The following is a 21,372-nucleotide window of genomic DNA, read 5'->3' on the forward strand; positions in this document are numbered from 1 at the left end:
ATCTATAACCTAAGAAAAAAGAAGCCAGACTGCATTTCGTAATGTTTTGCGCATGAAGGCTCAGAAATAGACATAGCCAGTTGGAATGTGATCTCCTGGATCCAGGACCGGACAGAGCAAATAGCTGCACTTAATGTACCTCCAGTGCTTTGATAATGGCCTCGCCCTTCCCCTGGGGCAGGAGGTGAGCCAAGGGCAGAAGGGAGAGAGAGCTCCAGCATCTGCTAAAGTTGCGTGTGTCCCAGGTGCACAAGTGCAGGCTGAGCAGGCATGTTGTACAGCACAGACCCATTTTGCACCTGATGTTAAACTGACATAGTCTTCTACAAATGGCTTGTTTCCTTGGACTTCAGGGAGCTCAAAGCAGATGCAGCACCTGGACTAATGGACCACAAATAAAGGATTTTTATAAAAAACACAAGTCAAATGTCTAGTTGCTGTTTTAAAAAGGAAATGGGCAGAAAGCAAGCGCAGCTCCAGCCTGCCACAAAAAGGCCTCTCAGGTAGCAAGAGGGAGAAAGTGACAATCCGAGATTGGGGATGAGAAAGCCTGCGGCCAGCACGATCCGCCGGGTCTATTTGCCCGGGCAGAAGCTGAAGGCAGCGCGTCTCGCTGGGCAGGGTAGACAGTGGCACCTTCAAGCGGCCTGGGCCGCATCGCGTGGCGCCGCGGCACGCTCAGGGCAGGAGGAGCGGCCCGGGCACGAGGCAGCTGTTAAAAATACGGGGCCAACAGGAGACGCGGAAACACCGGCTTCTCCACGAGGGGACGGACGGGCGCGACGAACCCCCCCCGCAGCCCAGCCCCCTTTGCTGCGGCACGGAAGCATGCGCAGTGCTCGCCGCGCGCGGCCGGGCAAAGCTTGCGCGCAGGCGCAGTGCTCCGCGCCTTGGCCCGCGTGCGCCGGGCCGGAGGGCGCAGGCGCAGCGCGGCGCACGGGCCAAGATGGCGGCCGGCTGCTCCCCGCGCTGGCTGAGCGCCGCGGCCACCGGCCTCGGGGGGGTCCGGGGCGCCGGCAGGACCGCGCGGCTGGTGCTGCTGCGGCTCAGCCGGGGACTCAGCGCCGCCCCCGCCGCCGCCTTCCCCGCCCGGGCGGGGGCCGGGAGCCGCCTGCTGACGTTGAGAGCCGGGGTCAGCCCCGCGGGTGAGCGCCGGGCCGGGCGGGGGCTCCGCGAGGCCGTCGCCGCGGTGGGGGCTGGCTCCGCGCGGCCCGGGGGAGAGGGCGCCGGGGGCTCTGCCTGCCGTGCTGACGGTGGAGGCACGTGGGAGGCGGCCTGGCCCGGCCCTCAAGTCACGGCCTCTGCGTCCGCCTCCGTGCGGGTGTTCGGCGGCAGCAGGGCCCGGAGACGCTGTGCCGCTGCCAGCTGGGGAGGAGGCTGCCCCAGGCGGGAGTGCTCGGCCCTCTCCTGCAGCGCGGTGCGGGCCGTGTCTCCCTCTGCCCCGCGCTGGCTGGAAGCCTCGGAAGGGCCGACGTGCACGAGCCCATCCTTGAGTGCTGTAAATAAGCGGGAGCCTGTTGGACTGGCGCCATGTGCCGTCTCAGCAAATTCCAGATCAGCTTTAAGCCCCTGTTCCTCATCCTCACATCCTCCCGTTTTAGAGCCTGGCCTGTGTGAGGCCCACCCCAAAGCTGCCTACCCACGCAGTTAGTGTTGAAGACACCAACGATGCAGTTAGTGTTGTCCGGGTTAGAGGGAAGGTGGGGCAGACTTATGTTTTATAGGCTAGATAAATCAAAGATGTATAGCACAAGTCCTACAGGCTAGCAGGGTCAGCTGTCCTTCTCTGTCCAAGGTCAAGCCATTGGGAGCCAGGTAAATTAATCCCACCATTTCAATTCCTTCTTTTTTTTTCAGGGGGTCAAAATGAGTTTTCATCTTGCTCATTTTAGAGGACAGGGCAAACCTCTTTGCCTCTATTGAGCAAGATCTGCCTTGACAAAATGGAGGGAAATTTCATCTCTTAGATCTTATTTTGTGAAGAATAATGGAATTAAGATATGAAATTATTTGACTGCTCTGCTTTTACCTGCAGAATGCTTCTAAAGCTGCATTAAAATCTCTTCATGTTTTCAAGAGTCTGGGGAAGAGTAAATGCTTGCTTCTCTTAAAGTTAGTTGCATGTCTCCTGTAACTTCACTGTTACAGGTTTTAGTCTTACCTTAAAACTATAAAATGCTAGAAAATTAATTGAATATTACTCCATGGTATCTCATGATTTAAGCTCTGTGAAAAGTAGAATGGCTTCTTTGTCACACCACCACATATCTACTGTCTGCTGTGATCAGAAGTTGGCCACATACAGGGATGTTGCTAAAAAAAATTGTGAATGAAATCTTAAATTGTGTCAGAATTCTCCCTATAATTATTGCATTGGTTGTTGGCACCCATCACTATCTTAAAGGCGTGGTAATTTTAGCTCTGGTATATATATATTTTTCTAAATAAAATTTCTTTTTTGCACGTACCAAATTAAGCATCCTGTGTAAGCTTCAATACATTTTACAATCTTCAGTTAAATTGAAGTTAAAAAAGTAGAAGCTGTTTTTGATTAAGAAATGGTTTCTAAAAAACCCCTCATATTTATTTACCTTTTACAGATGGAGTATTCCATGCAGTTTTTCAGTGTAACTGTCTTGATTATTAATACAGGTTTCCCTCACTTTATGTGGGTTCTGTACATGCAAATTTGCTCTTATGTGATGACCCATTTTATACCAAAAATGTGTTATATGCGAGGTAAATTTATTCTTATGTGATTGGCGTGGTGGAAGCCCAGTCAGCTGCTTTGTGTGGTGCATTGTGGGAGTGACCCACTCCAAAATATAGTCTCTTGTGTGGATCTTTGCTCCTCACTCATTGTCTACGACATGCGTTTCTGTAGTTGCCATCCCCATTATGATTATGCCCTGTGCTTGTGTGTACTGTCTGCTGTAGGTGAGTACCAAAATTACCTTGTAAAAGTGGTAGAAATGGGTCTGGTGGTCAGTAAGTCGAGGTATTAGAATGTATCCCTATTTGTTACATTGTAAAGTCGGTTCTCTTTATGCGAATTTGAGTTATGCACCATTTTCCAGGAACACATGTTACAGTATAAAGCGGGGGAAACCTGTACACAAGAGCAGGCCGTGAAGCACCAGGAAAGGTTCTGCGGAAGGTCTGTGGTTTCTTACAATTTGTCTTGTTTTGACTTTTTTTTCTTTTCTGTCTGGCTTTTCTTAGGAACTAAAAATTATCCTTTAATATGCAATGCCTTGTTTCATACTGGTTCCTCCTCTTGCACCAAAGAAGATTATTACCAGATACTGGGAGTTCCTCGAACTGCTACCCAAAAGGAGATCAAGAAAGCCTATTACCAGGCATGTATGCTAAAGAAAAATGAAAATGGTTTAATTTCATGATTGACTTCGTGTTTTGAATTTTGTCTTGTTGGGGAGAGTGTATTATGACCCACTTTTTACTCTTACCTGAAATATACCAAAGTAAAAACTTCCAAGTACTGTCATGCTAGTGATTTTTTTTTTTTCCTTGCATGGTGGAACGAGGCCGATAATATATTAAAGGAAGTTCAGTGCCATCAGATAGATTCAACACAGTCGTCCCTGGTTAAATATATTATTTTGGGCAGTGGCCAGTATCTTTTACATCAGGGAAGGCAAAAGCCACAAAACTCATAAATATTAGTAAAATGCTGATTTTTATTTTTGGTATCTTTCTGTGGCCTTTCTTTTTGCGTTCTTTAAATTTTTTTTATACTTAAAAACCTCTAAAAATAAGCTTTCAGAGTCATTGGTAGCAAGATTATAGTTATGGTTCACTCTTGTCATTATGCATATTAAGAGCATTCTTGGTGAGCCAGGCCCTGCGTGCAATGGATAGGTGTTGATTGGCTGGCTCATGTGGAAAAGCTTTGTGATGCTTCTTTTATTATGTTCCTCATTTTAGGGACTATTATGTACAGTAAATTACTCTGAATATACATTTGGTCTCCTCTAAAATACAGATTTGAAAGCTACACTCTGGCTAATTACTTTTTGGCATGTAAAATGAATTATATAGGAGTGCTGACAGTGCATTTATTTCCCTTCCATTTCAAATATGCCTTTTTCTTTTTTTGTGTAGCTTGCCAAGAAGTACCACCCTGATACAAATAAGGATGACCCTAAAGCTAAGGAGAAATTCTCTCAACTGGCAGCAGCCTATGAGGTAACATGCCAGACAGGTGCCTGATGTACCATGAGGGAGAGATCAGTTTTACAGGACAAAATGATTGTGCTTTCTTTTCATTTCAATGTGCATATTTCTGTAAAAGAATTGTCATTTCACTGGTAAGAGTCCTGTTTTATAGACCTGAGTGCAAATGGACCAAAAATATCCTATCTTTTGGAAAGTGATCATCTAGCTATAATACTTGACTGGTTTATTTTGGGAATATTTTGGGGCCATTCATGGATTCCTATTCCTTTGTGTGAAAAATGAGCTACAGTTACATGTGTTAACGGTGGTAGAGCTGATTACTAGAATAATCTCTTGGTCAGAAGAAGGACAGGTAAGTGGCATAAAAAATGGCTGTTTGAGAGGGTGGGACGAAAGAACTCTTCTCCCCCCACCATAACTTTCTCAGATGCCTTTACCTTTTCTGGCCTCTGCTTTCTCTCAGTTCCAAGTTCTAATATCACTAGCCTTTCACGCTATATTATGTAATTGTAAGTCATCTGTGCTTGCCTTCAAATAGTATTAAACTGAGAGAACCTGATCATCTTCCCTGTAACTAATATGGTTATTAGGAAGTATTTTAGCATATCAGCTGAGCTTTGCTGTTCAGTGTGTATGAGAGAAACTGAGAAGGCTTTTTAATATACGGTGTTATCTTTATTCATGACAAAAGGTAAAGTAATTCCGCTGTCATAATATGCAGGGATTTGAAACTGGGCGTTGCCAGCATTTTGCATGTCTTACTGTTAATGCGCATATAACCTTTTTTTCCATGTAGCCTATCTCTAAATATTAATATTTCTATCTAGTGTCAGCTAAGCAGCTCCAGTTCTTTACTGAGGGAGTGTGTTCTAATAGTATTGTATTTACTTGCTCCATAGGTGTTGAGTGATGAAGTGAAGCGAAAACAATATGATACCTATGGCTTTGACCCTGGCTCAGGGGATACTAGACATCAGTATTGGCGTAGTGGTCCCACCATTGACCCAGAAGAGCTTTTCAGGAAAATCTTTGGGGAGTATTCAGGGTCTGCTTTTGGAGATTTTCAGAATGCCTTTGACCAACCACAGGAGGTATGAGAAATAAGTGTTTGCATCATACTGCTGAGAGAATGGCTTCTGGGTGTACACAGTAGAATACCTTTTTGTCAGGCTCATGACAAGTACATCCATTCAATTAGGGTGATGATTAAGGCTATTTCAGTAACTCTGAAATGGTAAATGACATACCTAAGACCTGGCTCTTGATATTGTCTAAAATATCTTTGTTAATCGAGAGACTTCTGTTTTTCAACACCTGCATGAGGTACACAGGAAGAGGGAGAAATTTTGGGGGGGGGAGAGAGGGAGGCCTGAGCATGTGCATGCCCCCCAGGCAGGAAAGTCTGTGGGGGAAGGAGCAGGGGGAGGGGATGGGATGGGGAGGGAGTGGGGCTGGGGCTGGGACCGGGACCAGGCAGGGATCAGGAGGGAGCTGAGCTGGGGCCAGGGCTGGGGCCTGCTGCGCCTTTGCAGCCACCCCTTCCCTTGTGCCTGGAGTTGTTGCCTGGTGCTGGCGCTCCCTGCACCTGAATCTGCAGCCCTGCACCAGCCCTGGCTGCTTCCACGCACCAGCCCTGCACTGCCTGGGGGGGCCAGAGCAAGGCCAGCCTTGGCTGCACTGCCAGGCTGGTGGCCTGGGACCCCTGCCCTGCACTGAGTTGGGGCGGGGTGTGGGATGAAACCATGGCTTGTCTGGGAGGTGCGGGGAGGGGGTGGCGGCTCCTGCCGCTACACATATCCCGGGAGATACGGGGGGGCGTGTGCCCCCAGATCTGCGCAGGGCAGGGCAAGTTGTCACTGCAGGCTGGGGCCAGGGCAGTGCTGGGCTCTTTCTGGCTGGGGGAGCTGGGCTTCACTCAGGGTGGGCAGAGGTGGAGCTGGGAGGGGGGTCGGGTGGGCTATGGCAAATTTTGGGGTGGCTGTACCCCCCCTTTCCTGTAAGCCCCTCCCAGTGCCACAGCCCTGGCCCTAGCCTGCAGCAGCATCCTCCCCTGCCTCGCACAGATTTGGGGGCACGCACCCCTCCATGCCTTCCGGGTTGTAGCAGCAGTAGGCATGCCCCCAGACGAGCTGCTCATGGCTCAGTCCTGCACCCTGCTGGCTGTGCAGTGCCTGCACCAGCCCAAGCCCCACTTCCTCCCTACCCTTGCTGCAGCTGCTGGAAGCCCTTGGTTGGTCTGCCTTATGGCTGTACCACTGTCCTGTGTTTGGGGGGGCTAAGCCCCATTAGCACCCCCCTTCTGCTGCCTGTGGTGAGAGCTCAGTAAGGAGACTGGCCCAGAGAAATGGTGCATTTGGGGTTTTCTGCAAGCACCAGTCAGTGCTATCAAACACTAATTCTCATGTCTTCTAGTTCTGTTCAAACAGAACCCTACTTTGTTTGCTCAAGTTGATCTCTGATTTTTATTGGTGTTTGCTTTATGCTGTGCTTTAACTTTAAAAGGCTTCCACTGGCTTTTGAGGTAACTACATAATTGGTGCCACTTTTGGTACCTGAATTTGTGCTGAGACAAATCCTATTTGTCTTTGTTTAGTATGAAACATTTAAATCTAAAAAGCAATGATGTAGACTCTTTGGAGGGAAAGGTGTAGCCAGCACATGCTTTGCTGTCAGCACTGCGCATAAATATTGGTGCAACTGGCATGATATCCAGAAATGACCTTTTTTACATTCTGATGCTGTAAGCGTTTTTTTTTTTTTTGCTGCTATAGAAAGCACAACATGCTAGGTATCTCTGTCTTTCTGCTGATTTCTCCTATTGCTAAGTAGTAGGTCCATCAAGATACAGTGCATGCCACCTTTGGCCTTAAAAGCCTTCACTCACTACCCAGTCACTTGCAAGTATGGTACACACTACAAGTACACAGTTGTTATATAAGTATCGTGGTTTTTCTCTTCAGGCTGTGGTGCTCAAACTCTGACCCACAGAGCTGTCTCATTCACGGGTCCAGAAATTTGGTCTCAGGGGAGCAGTAGAAGTGTTAATTGGTCCCAGAGCTGCACCAGTTAACACTGTCTGCTTCCCTGCTGCCAAATTTCCAGACCTGTGGGGATCACCAGTCTGGATAATATGGCCTTCTGCACCTGATCACACTGACGCATAGGGTTGTGCTGTAGCTGGATCTGGTGCATCAGCTCTGACTTATAGGGCTGTTCCAACATGCAGGATCTAGCTTGTGGATCCATGCTGCTCATCCAGGCTGTGGGGGACCAGGGAGATTTATGCCTTTAGGACAGTGGTGCTCAAAGTTTGAATTCTTTCTATTTTTAGGCTTTTCTTCCCTTTAATATCTCTTCTACAATGTGACTGCTCTTTAAACAGGTTTAATAAGCTTCCTCCTTTTTGTGCCTCCCCAGCCCCGCAATGTGAACAGTTTTGCCTGTAGATAGTCATGTGCGTTCCTTTTCTGCACTACTTTCTTTAAGCATGTTAAATGGTGTTTTGATTATGTTTTGAAATGGCTCTTGGGTCTAAAAATTATTACTGATTACTTCTCAGCATGTGTGTTAGAACTTTAATTCCGCTATTTTCTTTGAGATTAGTATATCATGGAATTGACATTCAATCAAGCAGTAAAAGGTGTTAACAAGGAGATTGTGGTGAATATTAACGACTCTTGTCAGAGGTGTGATGGCAGGGGACATGAACCTGGTACCAAAGTACAGTCCTGTCATTACTGCAGTGGCACTGGCATGGTAAGTGCTGTTTAAAAATGTTACCCCAGATAACAAATCTTCTTTAAATGTTCACTTGTGTTGCTAAGGTCTTATTCATACTCTGTTAGCTTAGCTTTCCTAAAGCATTAGGATGTCCAGATTGAAAGAAGTTCAGTAAAGGAGGCTTTAACATTTTTATTGTGCCCTGTAAATGCTTTTATTCTATAATACTTTTTATTTTAGAATATATTAACTCTGCAGAAAAGCTAGCTATTGTAATTTTTTTTCCTAAATCCAGCTTCTTGAATTGCTTATAAGTGAAATGCTATGAAATGGACCAAAATATGAAGACCTTCATATATTTTTTCCAATGTGTGGGAAGTAACAGGAACTATCATGAGACCACTTTATTTGTGAATTATTTTATTTAGACTCTACTCCATTTAAGAACTTCTAAATATATTCTGTGAAAAGAAGGTATTGAGGACAGAATCATGTCATCCTCTGAATGGATGCAATTTACACAGTCATTGAAGGCCTTCTATGTACTGTGTGTTTGTGCTTCAGCCATTTACTGGTCAACTTCAGGGATTAGAGAATAGTTTAGGTTGCGACCTTTATTTCTAAGTCTAGTGACAAGCTGACCAATTAGCATGATGTCTGCTGTGCATTAGTCCTCTAGGAACACAGCTGGCACCTAATTATGAACGTGTATTGTTACTCTTCCTGAAATGGTAACAGCTTTCATTCTCTGCTGATGTGCTAAAACTAGTCATTGCCCTAAAGATGATAACTTTGAGCTTTAACATACCTTAAATTAGAACCATCTTTATATAGGTTTGTTTGTTTTTTTTTAATTTTAACAAAAATTTAAAAACCCCTATTCAGTCAAAAAAAAATCTAATTTAAATCCAAAATATCCATTTTTTTATTTTATTTTTTAATGGTTGGTTTTTTATCCAACCTATTTTCGAAGGCTACCCGTTTTACTACTGGTTTTATAAACCTTATGCTTTTGAAAGACTTTGACTGCAGTGTTTTTTTTTCTGCTGAATCATTTTGTTTGAAGAACTGGATTCAAGCAGTGCTTTTTTATGTTAGTAGGCATTGTTTGTTTATTCTCATATGATAGAGGTCCCTGGCTCCTTAATTAAACCATACTTGAGGCTTTGCTAGAGTTACGTACATCATTGTATTATTACAGATTTTTTAAGGCTCTGTGTGATAGATTTGCACTGCTTGGTCCATAGCAGCTTTGATCAGAATCACCACTGATATCCTCATTAACATCCTAGTTCCTGTAGCTGAATTCTTTCAAGGAAAACCTTTTTAGTGTTTTGCAGTGAGTATACTCGAGTGAAAGAAGTTCTGGAACTTGCAGCTAGTGACTGAGTAGGTTATTGGATTTGCAGAAATACTGGGAAAAGGCAATAGCTATTTTTCTTGTGCATAATCTAATGGGCTATAAAACCAGAATGGCAAAATTTTACAGCCACCAAAAAAGGATGTTTGGAATTGCCTGAAGGAGCAGACACCTAATATATCTCTTCAGGCCACATTTTTGCCTAGCATTGTTACTATTAGTCTTCAGTAGATAGAATACATCTACCTATTATACATGGGTTAGACCAGTGAGTTAACTGGGATTGGTTTTGCCATTTAGAATCCCCAGGATTGGAAGGACCTAGAGAGTCACCTGGCCCAATCCCCTTCATAAATGCAGGAACATTCTTTCTAAATCATCACTGACCATAACCTGCCAGCTTTTTGAAAACCCCCAATGAAGGAGATTCTGCAGCTTCCTTGGGTAGACTGTTCCCTGCCTCACTTTTATAACAGTAATGTTGCATAGAAGGTAACAGTGTCTGAACACCAGGGATCTGGGTTTTCTGTTTTCCATGGAAAAATGGAGTAAACCACAGATTATTTTTACTGAGGGCAAACCTAGATTTCTCACTTTACTGGAGAAACCTGTGGATTTTGCAGTTCTGCAAAGAGCTCTCTTCAGGCTGGCAGAGTTCCAGCCTGCAGGGGGCTGGAGGGAGCCAGAGGAGGGTGGTCAGGCAGGGGGCGCCATGTGCATATATATGTACATGGCCCCAGGCAGCCTGGAGAGCAGCTCCTGCAGGTAAGTTGCAGGGGGTGGAGAATTGAGGCCCCCAGAGGGAGGGAGCAAGGGAGTCGGGCAGGGACTGGGGCTTGGGACCCAGGGCCGCAATGTGCGGCCATAGGACCCTGGCAGGGAGTGGGACAGGGCTGCGTGCGGCTCATCCAGTGGGCAGGGGAGCCGGCTCCATGCTGCTGCATGCACTCTCTGGGGGCAGAGGTGACCTGCGCCCCCCAGACTTGTATGCATTGCAGGGGCTGCGTTCTGCCCACTTGAGGCTCATGATCCCTGCCCTGATGGAGGGCCTCTGCAGCTCAGCGTGTGAGACCCACTGTGGCAGGAAACAGTGGAGCCAGGCAGAAAGCTGTCTGCCGCTGTGAGCTCTGCCTTGCCTGCTGCAGTAGGGCGGGAGCCCTTAGCAGTGGGTAGCACACAATCCCTGCCCTGCGCACAGATGTGGGGAGCATGGGTCTCCCTACCGCCCCCCAGGAGTGCGTGCCACAGCAGAGAGCACCACCCCACTGACCGAGCCCATAGCAGGCAGGCAGCAGTGGGGCAGCTGGGCTCCAATCCGCTGCAGCAGCTGCCTCCTGTCAGAGGCGGGGGGCTGTGGACCTGGGTGCCTGACCCCGTACCCCTGGCAGCTGGCAGCCCCCTCTGGCAGGTCTGGGAGAACAGGAGCTGCGTGTGGGGTGTTGTGGGGTACCAGCAGGGCCAGGGGGCTGTGGAAAGGGAGTGAGGGGCACCAGCAGGGTTGGAGGGTAGGGCTTTCATTTTGGGGGGTTTATACGATTATTTGCAATTAATGTATTTATTTTAATCAGGGGGGAAACCAGAATCCCTGCTGAATACTAGCAAAAGATTCATTTAATCTGTCTGTTTCCATTTTTTCTAGGAAACAGTAAATACAGGCCCGTTCGTGATGCGTTCTACGTGCCGGCGATGTGGTGGTCGCGGTTCCATTGTGGTAACACCCTGTGTAATGTGTAGAGGTACAGGACAAACCAAGCAGAAGAAGACTGTGATGGTCCCTGTGCCAGCAGGTCAGTGTCTGTTTTGGCATACAGCCTGTGCTACATAACTTGCCTATTACAGAGTAGTTGCAGTTATTTCTTCTTGTGAAGATTGCCTAAGCTTATATAGGGAACGTGTCTGTTATCTGCACATTTAAAGGCGAGACAGAAAATATAAAAGATATGGATCTGCAGCAAGAATCTCTAGATGATTACGGATGGTTTCATATCTATGGTAACTAAAAAAAAAAAAAGTTACCAATGCATTGCTAGGCACCTTTGTGAAAACCACAAATCTATAGAATCATAGAAAAGTAGGGTTGGAAGGGATCTCAGAAGTTTGTCTAGTCTAACTCCATGCTCGATACAGGATCAAACTTGGCTAAGCCATCCCCACCAAATATTTGTCTAATTGATTCCACTCTAATTCCTTGCAGATATGTGCCTATGGGCAAAATTTTCAAAAGTGCCTAATTCACTTACATATTTAAGCCAAACTGATATTCAATGAGATTTGTGGGCATCTCAGTCTCTTTAGTTGTCTTACCTTGGGTCACAGAAAACTCCTTCCAACTTGGTAGTCTTGGTAGAGGTTGAATGAGTGTTGAAACTGATTTCCCCTCTCACTTTTAGAGAGATCACATTGGCTGGGCAGCAGCTTGCATAGTCTTTACCTTTGCTCTAGTGTTTGGATACATGTGGATAAATCACTATCCCTTGGTTCATTACCAGTCACCAGCCCTTAGAGAAATGCAAAAGAATTCAATATGAATTGAATCAACGAGCTGGTCTGGGGGTGCTGTTAGTGTTCTTGGGGTATCCCATCCTTTGACCGCGTATCCAACAGTGGTATCACAGCTTCTTGTGCAAAGAATTACCATGGTAGATCTTTAGCTGAGATTTGATGGATAGAAGCTCTGCTGTGGTGATAGCCCCTCAAGGAGTTGTGGGAGTGGAGGCATTGGTTTAAATAAGAAGGCAGGAGGTGAGATGTAAAGGACAATATCAGAAAATAGTGTCGCATTCATGTCCTTTTTCCAATGGCAGGTGTGGAAGATGGCCAGACTGTTCGAATGCCTTTGGGAAAGAAAGAAATATTCATTACTTTCAGAGTATGTATGCTGCCTCATTGTACACTGCTTGTCTTCTGTTGGATCCTCTTCAGTCTAGGGGGTATTTAAACCACTGGCAAATTCCTTTTAGTGTAAGATTGGATTAAGTCTGGGTTGTCAAGGATGTGGTTTATGGGTCAGATCCAGCCCACTGAGCCATGACATCTGACCCCATATATAGGGCTCCATAAATCTGGGTGTGAAGTGAGCAGGAGTGGGGCTTGCCACTGAAATCCAGGGTACAAAGCCTTGTTGGGGATGTTTTGGTGGTGGAAGGAGCAAGCAACAGCAGCATTGACCCCCCCATGGCTCCCTGATGCTGCTTGCTCTGCTGTCAGATGTGGGTCTAGATCTGGATCTAGCCCCTGAGGAGCCCTGCAATGTGGTTCTGGCCCCTGTAGGGCCAAGTCAGTTTGACATCCCTGGGTTAAGGGGAATCTGACAAACTGAAATGGCTTTATTCCTTCCAGTTTTCAGAGATGGTAGAACACCTTTCCCATAGCATGGTGAAATATGTTTTAGCCTAGAAGAAATGCACTGCTATGTTTTGAGAGGAGGGTTCTAGGGTAGTGCTGCTCATCCTCTTGGTCCTGGGACCCAGTACCACTCCTTCCCTGCCCTGTACATGGGGATTTGGCCCTGGGGGCTTGATATTGCCCCCCTCCCATGCCCTGGGCTGGATGTCATCCCCTCCTCCCTGTGTGCAGGGATTGGGTCCTAAGACCCCCCCCACTGTTTCCCCTGCACACTGGATCAGACACCCAATCCAGTGCACAGAGCCCAAACTCCCCGTGGGTTTGTAAACTTGGCAATAGCTGGTGCTATTGCTCCCCAGCTGACAAATTTCTGAACGCGTGGGGAGCCCTGCAGGCCAGGGGCTGAGCACCCCTGTTCTAGAGTAACACTGGGTTCAGATTGGAAATTCTGGAAGTAATGTGGAAACACTAAGTCAGGTGCTCCTAATCTCTGGAAAAGACTGCAGTGGTGCATTTCTGAGATGCTGAATCTAGGAGATAGTGTCTTCTTTTACGCTCTGAGCTCACATACATAAAGGGAAGTGACTTGAGCATTCTACTAAGAATTTTCCCCAAGTTATTGATACCTGCTTACAGCAAAATAATGTATTTTGTCAAGGAATAATGCATGCTTTTTACATACTGTTCAAGAGTTAAATGAATAGTTAATGTTTGCTTTTAGGTTCAAAGAAGTCCTGTATTCAGGAGAGAGGGAGCAGATATCCACTCAGATCTCTTTATCTCAGTAGCACAGGCTGTTCTTGGAGGTACCGCAAGATGTCAGGGCCTTTATGAGACCATCAATATCACGGTATGTGGTACCAGTGGGTAGAAGTGTGGGTTACCTGATTTTGGAACAGCAAGAGGTCATCTTTTATTTACTCTTGTTTGTTTAAAAAAAAAAAAAAAAGAGGAAATTCCCCAAAGCTACTAATATCAAGATGGGCTGTTTATAATCTGGCAATCAGCATGCAAGGATTCTATTTGGTTTTGTTTCCTTTTCTTAGTCCCTGCATAGTAGTTCAGAAGAAGGGCTCTACAAGCTCATGGAAAGAAAAAAGTACTTCTGGGAAGGTCTAGCACGCAGAGCTGGGTTGAACCATACCTGGGGAGAGTCTTGTTTTTTGCTAAATATTTAAGATTCTCGTGGGCACACCTGGGGCCTCTTAGCTTTTCTGAAAGCTCAATCTTCCTGCTTATATACAAGGATAGTCACTTATACATTTTGTACTGTAGAGCTTTATTTATTCAAGGCTCTTGCTTCTCAAAAGTGAGGTTCAGACATTGATTGCACATGTTGTCACAGGAAGTTAGTAGAGGGCATGGGAATACAATCCTCTTCTGTTACAAGAACTATAGACCATCTTTCTCCAGGACTGGTACTAACTTGTGCACTAGATTTACTGAGTTGCACCTACCAGTAGATTGTTCAATTCAATTTTTTTGTATTGAATGACTATTCCTTGCTGTTGAGCGGGATCTCAGAGCCTCCAGATATCTAAACGTAGAAACAAGTTTTTGCTTTGTTACTTCACAGATTGCTGGCAAAAGAGCTTAATTAATTTATAGGTTTACATGTGTGCATCTTGTTTTTGCAGAACAAGAATAAATTTAGGAAGTCTTTTTACTTAGGAAGTCTTCTTATTCACAGATACCCCCTGGTATACAGCCACATCAGACGATTCGAATGAATGCAAAAGGCATTCCTCGACTTAACAGTTATGGTTATGGAGACCACTACATTCACATACAGATCAGAGTGCCTAAGTAAGTAGAAGGATTATTAGGATTTCATAGAAATCTGCCAGGTTACTACGCAATACATGTTGCCTGGAGGCATTTTCAGTGATAGTTTCATACTGCTTTATGGTGTATGTTTTGAGAATTCCCTAGACAGTGTAATAAGTGAATAAATCTACATCTAATTCCTTTATCTCTTATTGCATGGGAAGACTGTTTCAGCTACAAAGCGCCAGGGTTTATACTTACTTTATTAGCCCTGTTAATACCTGTTTGGTTTATCACAATTACAGTGCTTCGACTTACTATGCATTAAGGTCTTCTATCCAGCAAGCTGGATGCTCTGAGTGAACATTAATGTCATCTGAAAGATCCACTTATTAATCTGGTGCATGTTATTGTGTCCTATGTGACGAGTAGGATCTGAAAGATGCAACAGCCTCCCTGGAATTGCGTGGTCCACATGTAATCTTACAAATAAGACTGGATTTTCTTATTTTTTTTCTTACCCCTGGTTTTCAGGTTTCCTCTAATCTCCTATATTTTTGCTGTACATGTGCTTTGAAGTAGTGGGAGGTTTTTTAAATCAGTTCAGTGCAATACATAGGACTTTTGCCAGCCAAGAATGTGTTGGACATGTGGCTTTGGAGTTTGATATCCAGAAGGCAATAGAAGTTTTTGATACCAAACAGAAGATGCATCTCCTTTTTTCTTCCCCTTTGGGGTAGTTGTAGAGATTAATTTAAATATCAAAAGATATAAGACCCATGATCTTTGATAGCAATTAACTACCCCATCCCATAATAACCAGTTTCCATAAATCTCCTATGTAATGGTCACACACTCATAAGGAGCTCCAGTTCTCAAGTGCTTCTCTGCTAATTTGGTATTCAAGTATAGCTTCTGGATTGATTATTCTTTTCAACACTAAGGTGTTTCATTTAGCCACTTGCATTTGGATGACATATGGTGATTTACTATCTTTCTTGCCACACTGAAGTTCTTTGTTAGCAGAGCTCTTTTAAGATGCTTGTTGGCTTTCCCTGAATATCTCAGGAGGTGGCTGTTGTTAGCACAGACTTTAATATTTGTTTGCGCTGCTTTGTGCGAAGTTCAGGTTAGGTTGCAAAGATAGTCATAGATACAATGAATGGTGACTCATGGTAGCGGTTCTTTGTTCTGACTTGCAGGAGGCTGACAAGTCGCCAGCGAGCCTTAATGATGAGCTATGCTGAGGATGAGACAGATGTGGACGGGACAGTGAATGGAGTCACAAATACAGCTACTGGTAAGCTGAGTGGTGTACATTGCTGTTTCCATGGCTGACTGGCTGGAGAGATGTGGAATGTTTGAGGGAAGGGATGGAATTCCAGGTGACTTTTGGACAGGGTATATACATTTAAACCTTCTTCATCTTATTGCCTGAGGCTACCAAGTATTAAATTAGTAACAAATACCTCTAAAACGGACAGTGTTAAAAGGGCTTTTACAAAAAGTTCTGTCACAAAGTGTGTGTTTGTTTTGTTTTTTTTAATTTTTCCACCTACTATTGGAAACTTGCAACCTTCCAGTTTACTGTTTATTGCAATGCTACCTCTTGGGTAGTAATACAGGGCTCACTGTTTTTTCCATTGAACTCAAAAGGAATTTTGTCACTGACTTTAAGAGCTCAGAACGGAAGTTCTCAAACTATGAAGTTGTATTTAGCACTTTAGGAAATTCTGGAAAAAAGCATTACTTGGTGTATGTTGGAGCAGACGCTGCCCTGTCTAGCAGGGTAGAGTGATTTTATATCACACTGAAGCTTTCTGAACTTAATTTTAAAATGTTACTGCTACTTCAGTGTTAGATTAAAATGTGTAATCAATTGAAATATAAATATTATTTTTAAATGCCACTACTGATAGATATCTCATTTCAATTTTTTACAAAACTACCCTCCAAAATGAAACATTTAAAAGTTAAAGCTCTGATCTTCTAACCACTTAAACAAGTTTATAACTTTAGTCACACAAATAGTTCTGTTACCCCAGGTTGGCTGTTTGTAGCTTAAAATGAAGGATGTGGATAAGTGATATGGAATCTTTGCAGAATAAAATGGTTGCATTGACAACAAAAAATTAGATTTTTTAATATATTAAAGTTCACTAACTTTTTTTAGAGGACAGATTTTTAAAAAATTGGATCCTAAAATTACACTGTTAAGCCTGTGTTTAGACACAGACGGGTGAGATTTAGGAGCACAAGTCCTATTGAGCTCACAGTGCAAACCCTGATAGAGGAAGATTGAAGAATTGCAGCCTAACTGATGGAAATTCAGTATATCAAAAGGTAGTATAGACTTTTTGTCCATCAATATTGCTTGAGTTTGTGCAGTTCTTACAATAAGGACATTTAATGGGGCCCTGGAACTTTCTTTTTTCGGAATAGGTAAGCATTTAAGTGTGAATCTTCCTAGAAAAAAGAAAAAACTGTAAAATCTGGGATTTTACTTACAATTGGGACACTAAGGGCGTGTCCAGATGAGCCCGCAAACTCCTTTGAGATGCTGCAAGAGACATGTGCAGGAATGAGAACATGTTTGTGGGGGGAGGCATGAGGCAAATTTGCAGTGCGGAGGTAAAATTAGACCCCTGGATATCCAGGGTTCAAAAAAACCCATAGACAAAAAATGCGAGGCAGAACGTGGTCCCGAACTGTGCCCTGAGGCAACTGGAGGCTGGGTCCTCCACAGAGATGCTCTGGCTGCGAGAGCATCTCTGTAGTTGGCCCTTGCCCTGGTGCTGAAGCACGCTGCCTCCCTAGGCAGTGTGCTAGTAGGGAACTGAACCTGGATTCCAGTGCCGGTAAGTAAGGGGTTGGAGGGGCTGGAGGAGGGGACCATGGGGTGGACCCCTGCTGGCTCTGCCTGCTCCCCCATCCTCCCATCCCTGCCCTGCCCAGCCCCATCCTCTGAGGCCCCCCCATCCTCTGCCTGACACCCCCATTCTTCCCTGCCCATCAGGGCTGTTATCTCATGGGAACAGGGAAATGCTCAAGCATGAAGTATACCAATATTACCTAGTGTCAAGTTAGTGTGGCCACTTTCTTGTGAGGGCACGTGGGACCAGTTGGTATGTAGAGCACACAGGCCTGTCTTGGGCTGTTCCTACACTTACGTGATTTGGGAGCAGGAAATTCTGGGAGAAGTCACCATTGCTGATCTGCTATAGTTCATAAAACCCTGAGCACTTCTGGTGGCTCTGTGTTTCACTCAGCAGCTGCAGTGGTAGCATATGCAATGCACACTGGAGCAAGCATTAGGTACTGCATGGTCTGTGGCTGCTAGCTAAAGGTGCAAGGTGTGTACGTACCTGCTAGCTGCTTGGTGGTGGCAGAACTGGAGGTGACAGTTCTGCTCACAGAGAGGAGGGTTCTGTTGGCCAGAGAGGGATGCGGTATGTGAACATGCTCCACGTTCTGCTGGTAGAACCTTAGACCGCAGCCTAGGCTTTGGTTATCACTGGAAGTCTCTTGCGACACCGATGCACCTAAAACATGAGCCTCATAGTATGAGGAACTCCTTTCAGGCACTAACTTGGGTACCAGTTGTACTTTATATGTCACCCTGCTAATGGCTTTTTTTCCTCATTGTGGCATATGTAAGAGATGAAAGAAAGATGTTTTTGTTTCACACAAATCTATGCCAGTTTTTTGCAACAAGGTGTATAGGGGGGCAGGGAAGGACCGGTGGTAATCCTATTAAGCTGGGCAGGCTTGTAACAATATCAGTTGTGCCTGGCTTCAGTTTCCTGAAGGAGAAGTCCAGCAAGATAAAGTCTGGAAAACAGCAGAGTGCAAATTCTGTGGGGTGCAGACTAATATCAGAAGTGGCTAGAGGAGAGACCATTCTCCAATGCATTTTTAGAGTATCCTTCCAAGAGAGCTGGGTGTTTTTACGCATCAGCGTTCAGGCACAGTTGAAAGCAGTCTGTTGGAGCACTGATGCTCTGTATTGGATGTGGCTTGCATGCTGAGGACTGCTTGTTTATGCTGCACTGGTGCCTGTTTCCTGGTACACTGTCTGTTCCCTGTTACTGCAAACTGAATTAGCTAATAAATCTGTGTGTGCAAGATACTGAGCTGTTCACATGTGAAACTTGAATCTTAAACCTGGAGTGCTTGAGTGTTGGCAGGCTGGGAAATGGCGAAGGTGACACGTCTACATGTGTACCAGACTGCACAGTAACCGGTGTTACTGTGCCATCCTGGCACTGCATGGATTGTTTCCAATGCTACTGCGCAATAGCATCGGTGTCACGGGTCATGCCTGCTGATATGTTGCTGTAGCAATGAGCTATGGTAATGTAGTTCGTGGCTGTGGTGACATAGCATCTCATGTAGACACGCCCAGTGGTGTACTGAGTGAATGCTCTTTTATTTTGCTTCTGGAGCTGGGACTTCCTACATCTTGGATTGCAGGGGAAACGTCAGTATTAGTTCTTACTGCTTTCTCTCAAGCTTGCTACCAAGAGATGTGAAGGGGGACTCTCAAGTGACAGTTTATGTACTGCAGCAGGTTTTAGCAGAGCTGTCTGTACATAAACATTGCAAAGGACCAGGCATAATGGTTCATTTCCAAAGCCACATGTTCCCCGAGTAAACTGTAGCTAGACTGCTCAATGCTTTTCCAAGGTGTATAGCAGATGACAGTTTGAAGTACGTAAGCCTTTTGCTGTTTTGTGTCTAGGTGGCAGGGCCACGGATAGCACTGAAGCAGGCAAGGATAGGCCTGAGGCGGAGGCAGGGGAGAACGAGGGATTCCTTACCAAACTTAAGAAAATGTTTAGCTCCTGATACCCCATCTGAGGTAGGAAACCTCTTATATTTTACTGACTGTTCTTTCTTCCCGTTTGAGCAGAAAATGTGTTATCTTGGAAGGTGGGTGGGCGAAGAAGCAAAGGAATTGTATTGCCTTCAACTTAGCCTCAGGCCTTCCAGCCATTAGTGTTAAAGTTCTAGTCCTCATATTTTACTTCAGAGAGCAACGGTCAGCCTCGGCATTGTAGGGTTAAGTTGCACTGTAGCTGCTAACTAAGGAAAGATAGTATAGGTTTGTGTGGCTCTATTCTGAAAAGCAACTAGCATCACCAGGTGCTCATCATCATTGTCCCCTGAGTGTATTCAGTGAGGTCTACTGACCAGCTTAAAACAAGTTGAATGCTGTTAATCCTGCTGGCCAGCACAGCTAGGAGTGTCAGACAGTTCTGTGAGTAAAGAACAGGCAGAAACAGATCCAGCTTTCCAAGTTTGCCTATTGAAAGTGACTGGCAGGATTGGGACTGCAGAACTGTTAGCACTGAAGAGTTGTGTGCATTGGAAGAAGCCTAGCTGACTTTCAGAGCCTAGATAGGCTGTTGTAGAGAAGAGACTTCTTCTTTTACTTGGAAGCTGAGCATGTTAGACAGAAATCAATAATGCAGAATAATCCTTGGGGATTCAGATTAAACACTATTGTAGTGATGAGGTAGTGCAAATGGTAAGAATGCTTGGAGCCGATGTACCCAACTGTGCAGGCTGAGGTTTCCCGGGTGCCAAGGGCCCAGAGCTTTACTATGTTTTGTCTCCTTTCCCTCAGTGAAGAATAATTTGGTTTTTCACAAATGTATCAGTTTCCAGATTTTGAAAATTGAAGACTTGGATTTAAACTCACTAAATCCTGATCAACCCTTTTCCTATCTTTTTATCTCCAGGGAAGCGTTCTACTGGAAACTAGACACTGGGAAGCAGCAGCAGCAGGTCATCTCCCCAAACTGGGCAGATCTTCCGGCTTTGGGCCTTGGAGATGAAAGAATGTTACTTAGCAGCACAGTGAGAACCCCACCCAGAGGTACCATGAACCACATAGGCACCAGCCGACACCAAGCTGTGAGAAATCTGTTGTCTTAGGAAATGGTAACAAAAGCTAATGCTTTTGCATTAACAGACACAGAACCCCTTGTTAAATGTTGAGGTTTCTTAGCGCAGGGAGCTCATTCAGACTCTTCTGGCCCTATTTACAGAATTAAAACTTGCATTATAATTTGGAGCAAAACCCAGTGGCAATTTAAAATAAAAATTGTACTTCCAGCTTAAAATGAAGCAGTTTGCTATGCTGAGCCTTCATAGAGCTGGCTTTCCACACAGCAGGCATGGGTATTACTTAATCCACTCAATCAGCCATCTCTGTGCTAGATGCATAGTGCCAGTGCATCCTTTTCTAAAAGGTGCAGTCTGTCAATGGCCCTCTTCACAGCAAAACGTTCTTCTCCTGTAGCCTTGTATAAAGCAACCTCCTAAAGAAGAATATAACTTCTGCAGAGATTCTTGTAAGTATCAGTGAAGGAGCAAAATTGCACATGGTCCCCCACAAAACATCCCCCACCTAGGTCATGGGGTTCCCTTGTCTTAGTTTCTTTTACAGGCAGCAGTGATTAGAATCCACACTTTGCATTGGCTGTTGTTCCCTTCCCCTGTTACGTTATTACAGGTAGAAAGCAAGTCAGTGTATTGCTATTTCTAAACTAATACAGGTCTTGTATCAGTTCTTGCAAAGACATCAGGGCCTGGTTGTTATACAGCTGATCCCTACTTTAGTCCTGGAGAAGACTTTTTGTTCTTGTGATATTGGCAAGTGTAAGCAGGCAGCCTTTGAGAAATATTGTTTCATTTTATCTACATGTGTCAGAATATAGTGAATTAGTTCAAGCTCTTCAGGTGGGGTTAAATGCTAGTCATGAGTATTCTCCTGGTCACTGCATCAACCTTCTTAATTTAATAAAAGTACCATGAATCCACATACTAATTGACCAGCTAAACAAGGATTCTGTGTTAATATTTCCTTTCTTAATTTGCTAAAATGAAGCACATGTTGCCTCCTATTTAAATTGTCTGTAAAATGAATGTCAATGTACATAAGATGATCTGTTCCATAAAGATATTTAAAACCTCTT

At 44.9% G+C, this 21,372-nt stretch overlaps 1 protein-coding gene across 2 annotated transcripts; it reads left to right on the forward strand.

Moving 5' to 3' along the window:
* Window positions 1–931: 931 nt before the first annotated feature.
* On the forward strand, window positions 932–21,370 carry DNAJA3 (DnaJ heat shock protein family (Hsp40) member A3). Of its 2 annotated transcripts, XM_006277727.4 has the most exons (12): window positions 932–1,145; window positions 3,223–3,359; window positions 4,123–4,206; window positions 5,097–5,288; window positions 7,801–7,953; window positions 10,917–11,064; window positions 12,082–12,146; window positions 13,344–13,472; window positions 14,313–14,428; window positions 15,592–15,689; window positions 19,131–19,250; window positions 20,134–21,370. In XM_006277727.4, the coding sequence occupies exons 1-11, from the start codon at window positions 947–949 to the stop codon at window positions 19,235–19,237; spliced, it is 1,428 nt and encodes a 475-aa protein (XP_006277789.3). In that variant the 5' UTR covers window positions 932–946; the 3' UTR covers window positions 19,238–19,250; window positions 20,134–21,370. The 2 variants fall into 2 exon arrangements, with proteins under 2 accessions (XP_006277789.3, XP_059572864.1); XM_059716881.1 differs by lacking the exon at window positions 19,131–19,250.
* The last annotated feature ends 2 nt before the right edge of the window (window positions 21,371–21,372 follow it).

Source organism: Alligator mississippiensis, chromosome 13 (genome assembly GCF_030867095.1).
Source record: "Alligator mississippiensis isolate rAllMis1 chromosome 13, rAllMis1, whole genome shotgun sequence".
In the NCBI taxonomy this organism is placed as follows: Eukaryota; Metazoa; Chordata; order Crocodylia; family Alligatoridae; genus Alligator; species Alligator mississippiensis.

Coding starts and splice junctions, on each gene's coding strand:
- DNAJA3 (XM_006277727.4), top strand. CDS start 947: ATGGCGGCCGGCTGCTCCCCGCGCTGGCTGAGCGCCGCGGCCACCGGC. Junction 5,289..7,800: donor CCTTTGACCAACCACAGGAG/GTATGAGAAATA, acceptor CTTTGAGATTAG/TATATCATGGAATTGACATT. Junction 7,954..10,916: donor ACTGCAGTGGCACTGGCATG/GTAAGTGCTGTT, acceptor CATTTTTTCTAG/GAAACAGTAAATACAGGCCC.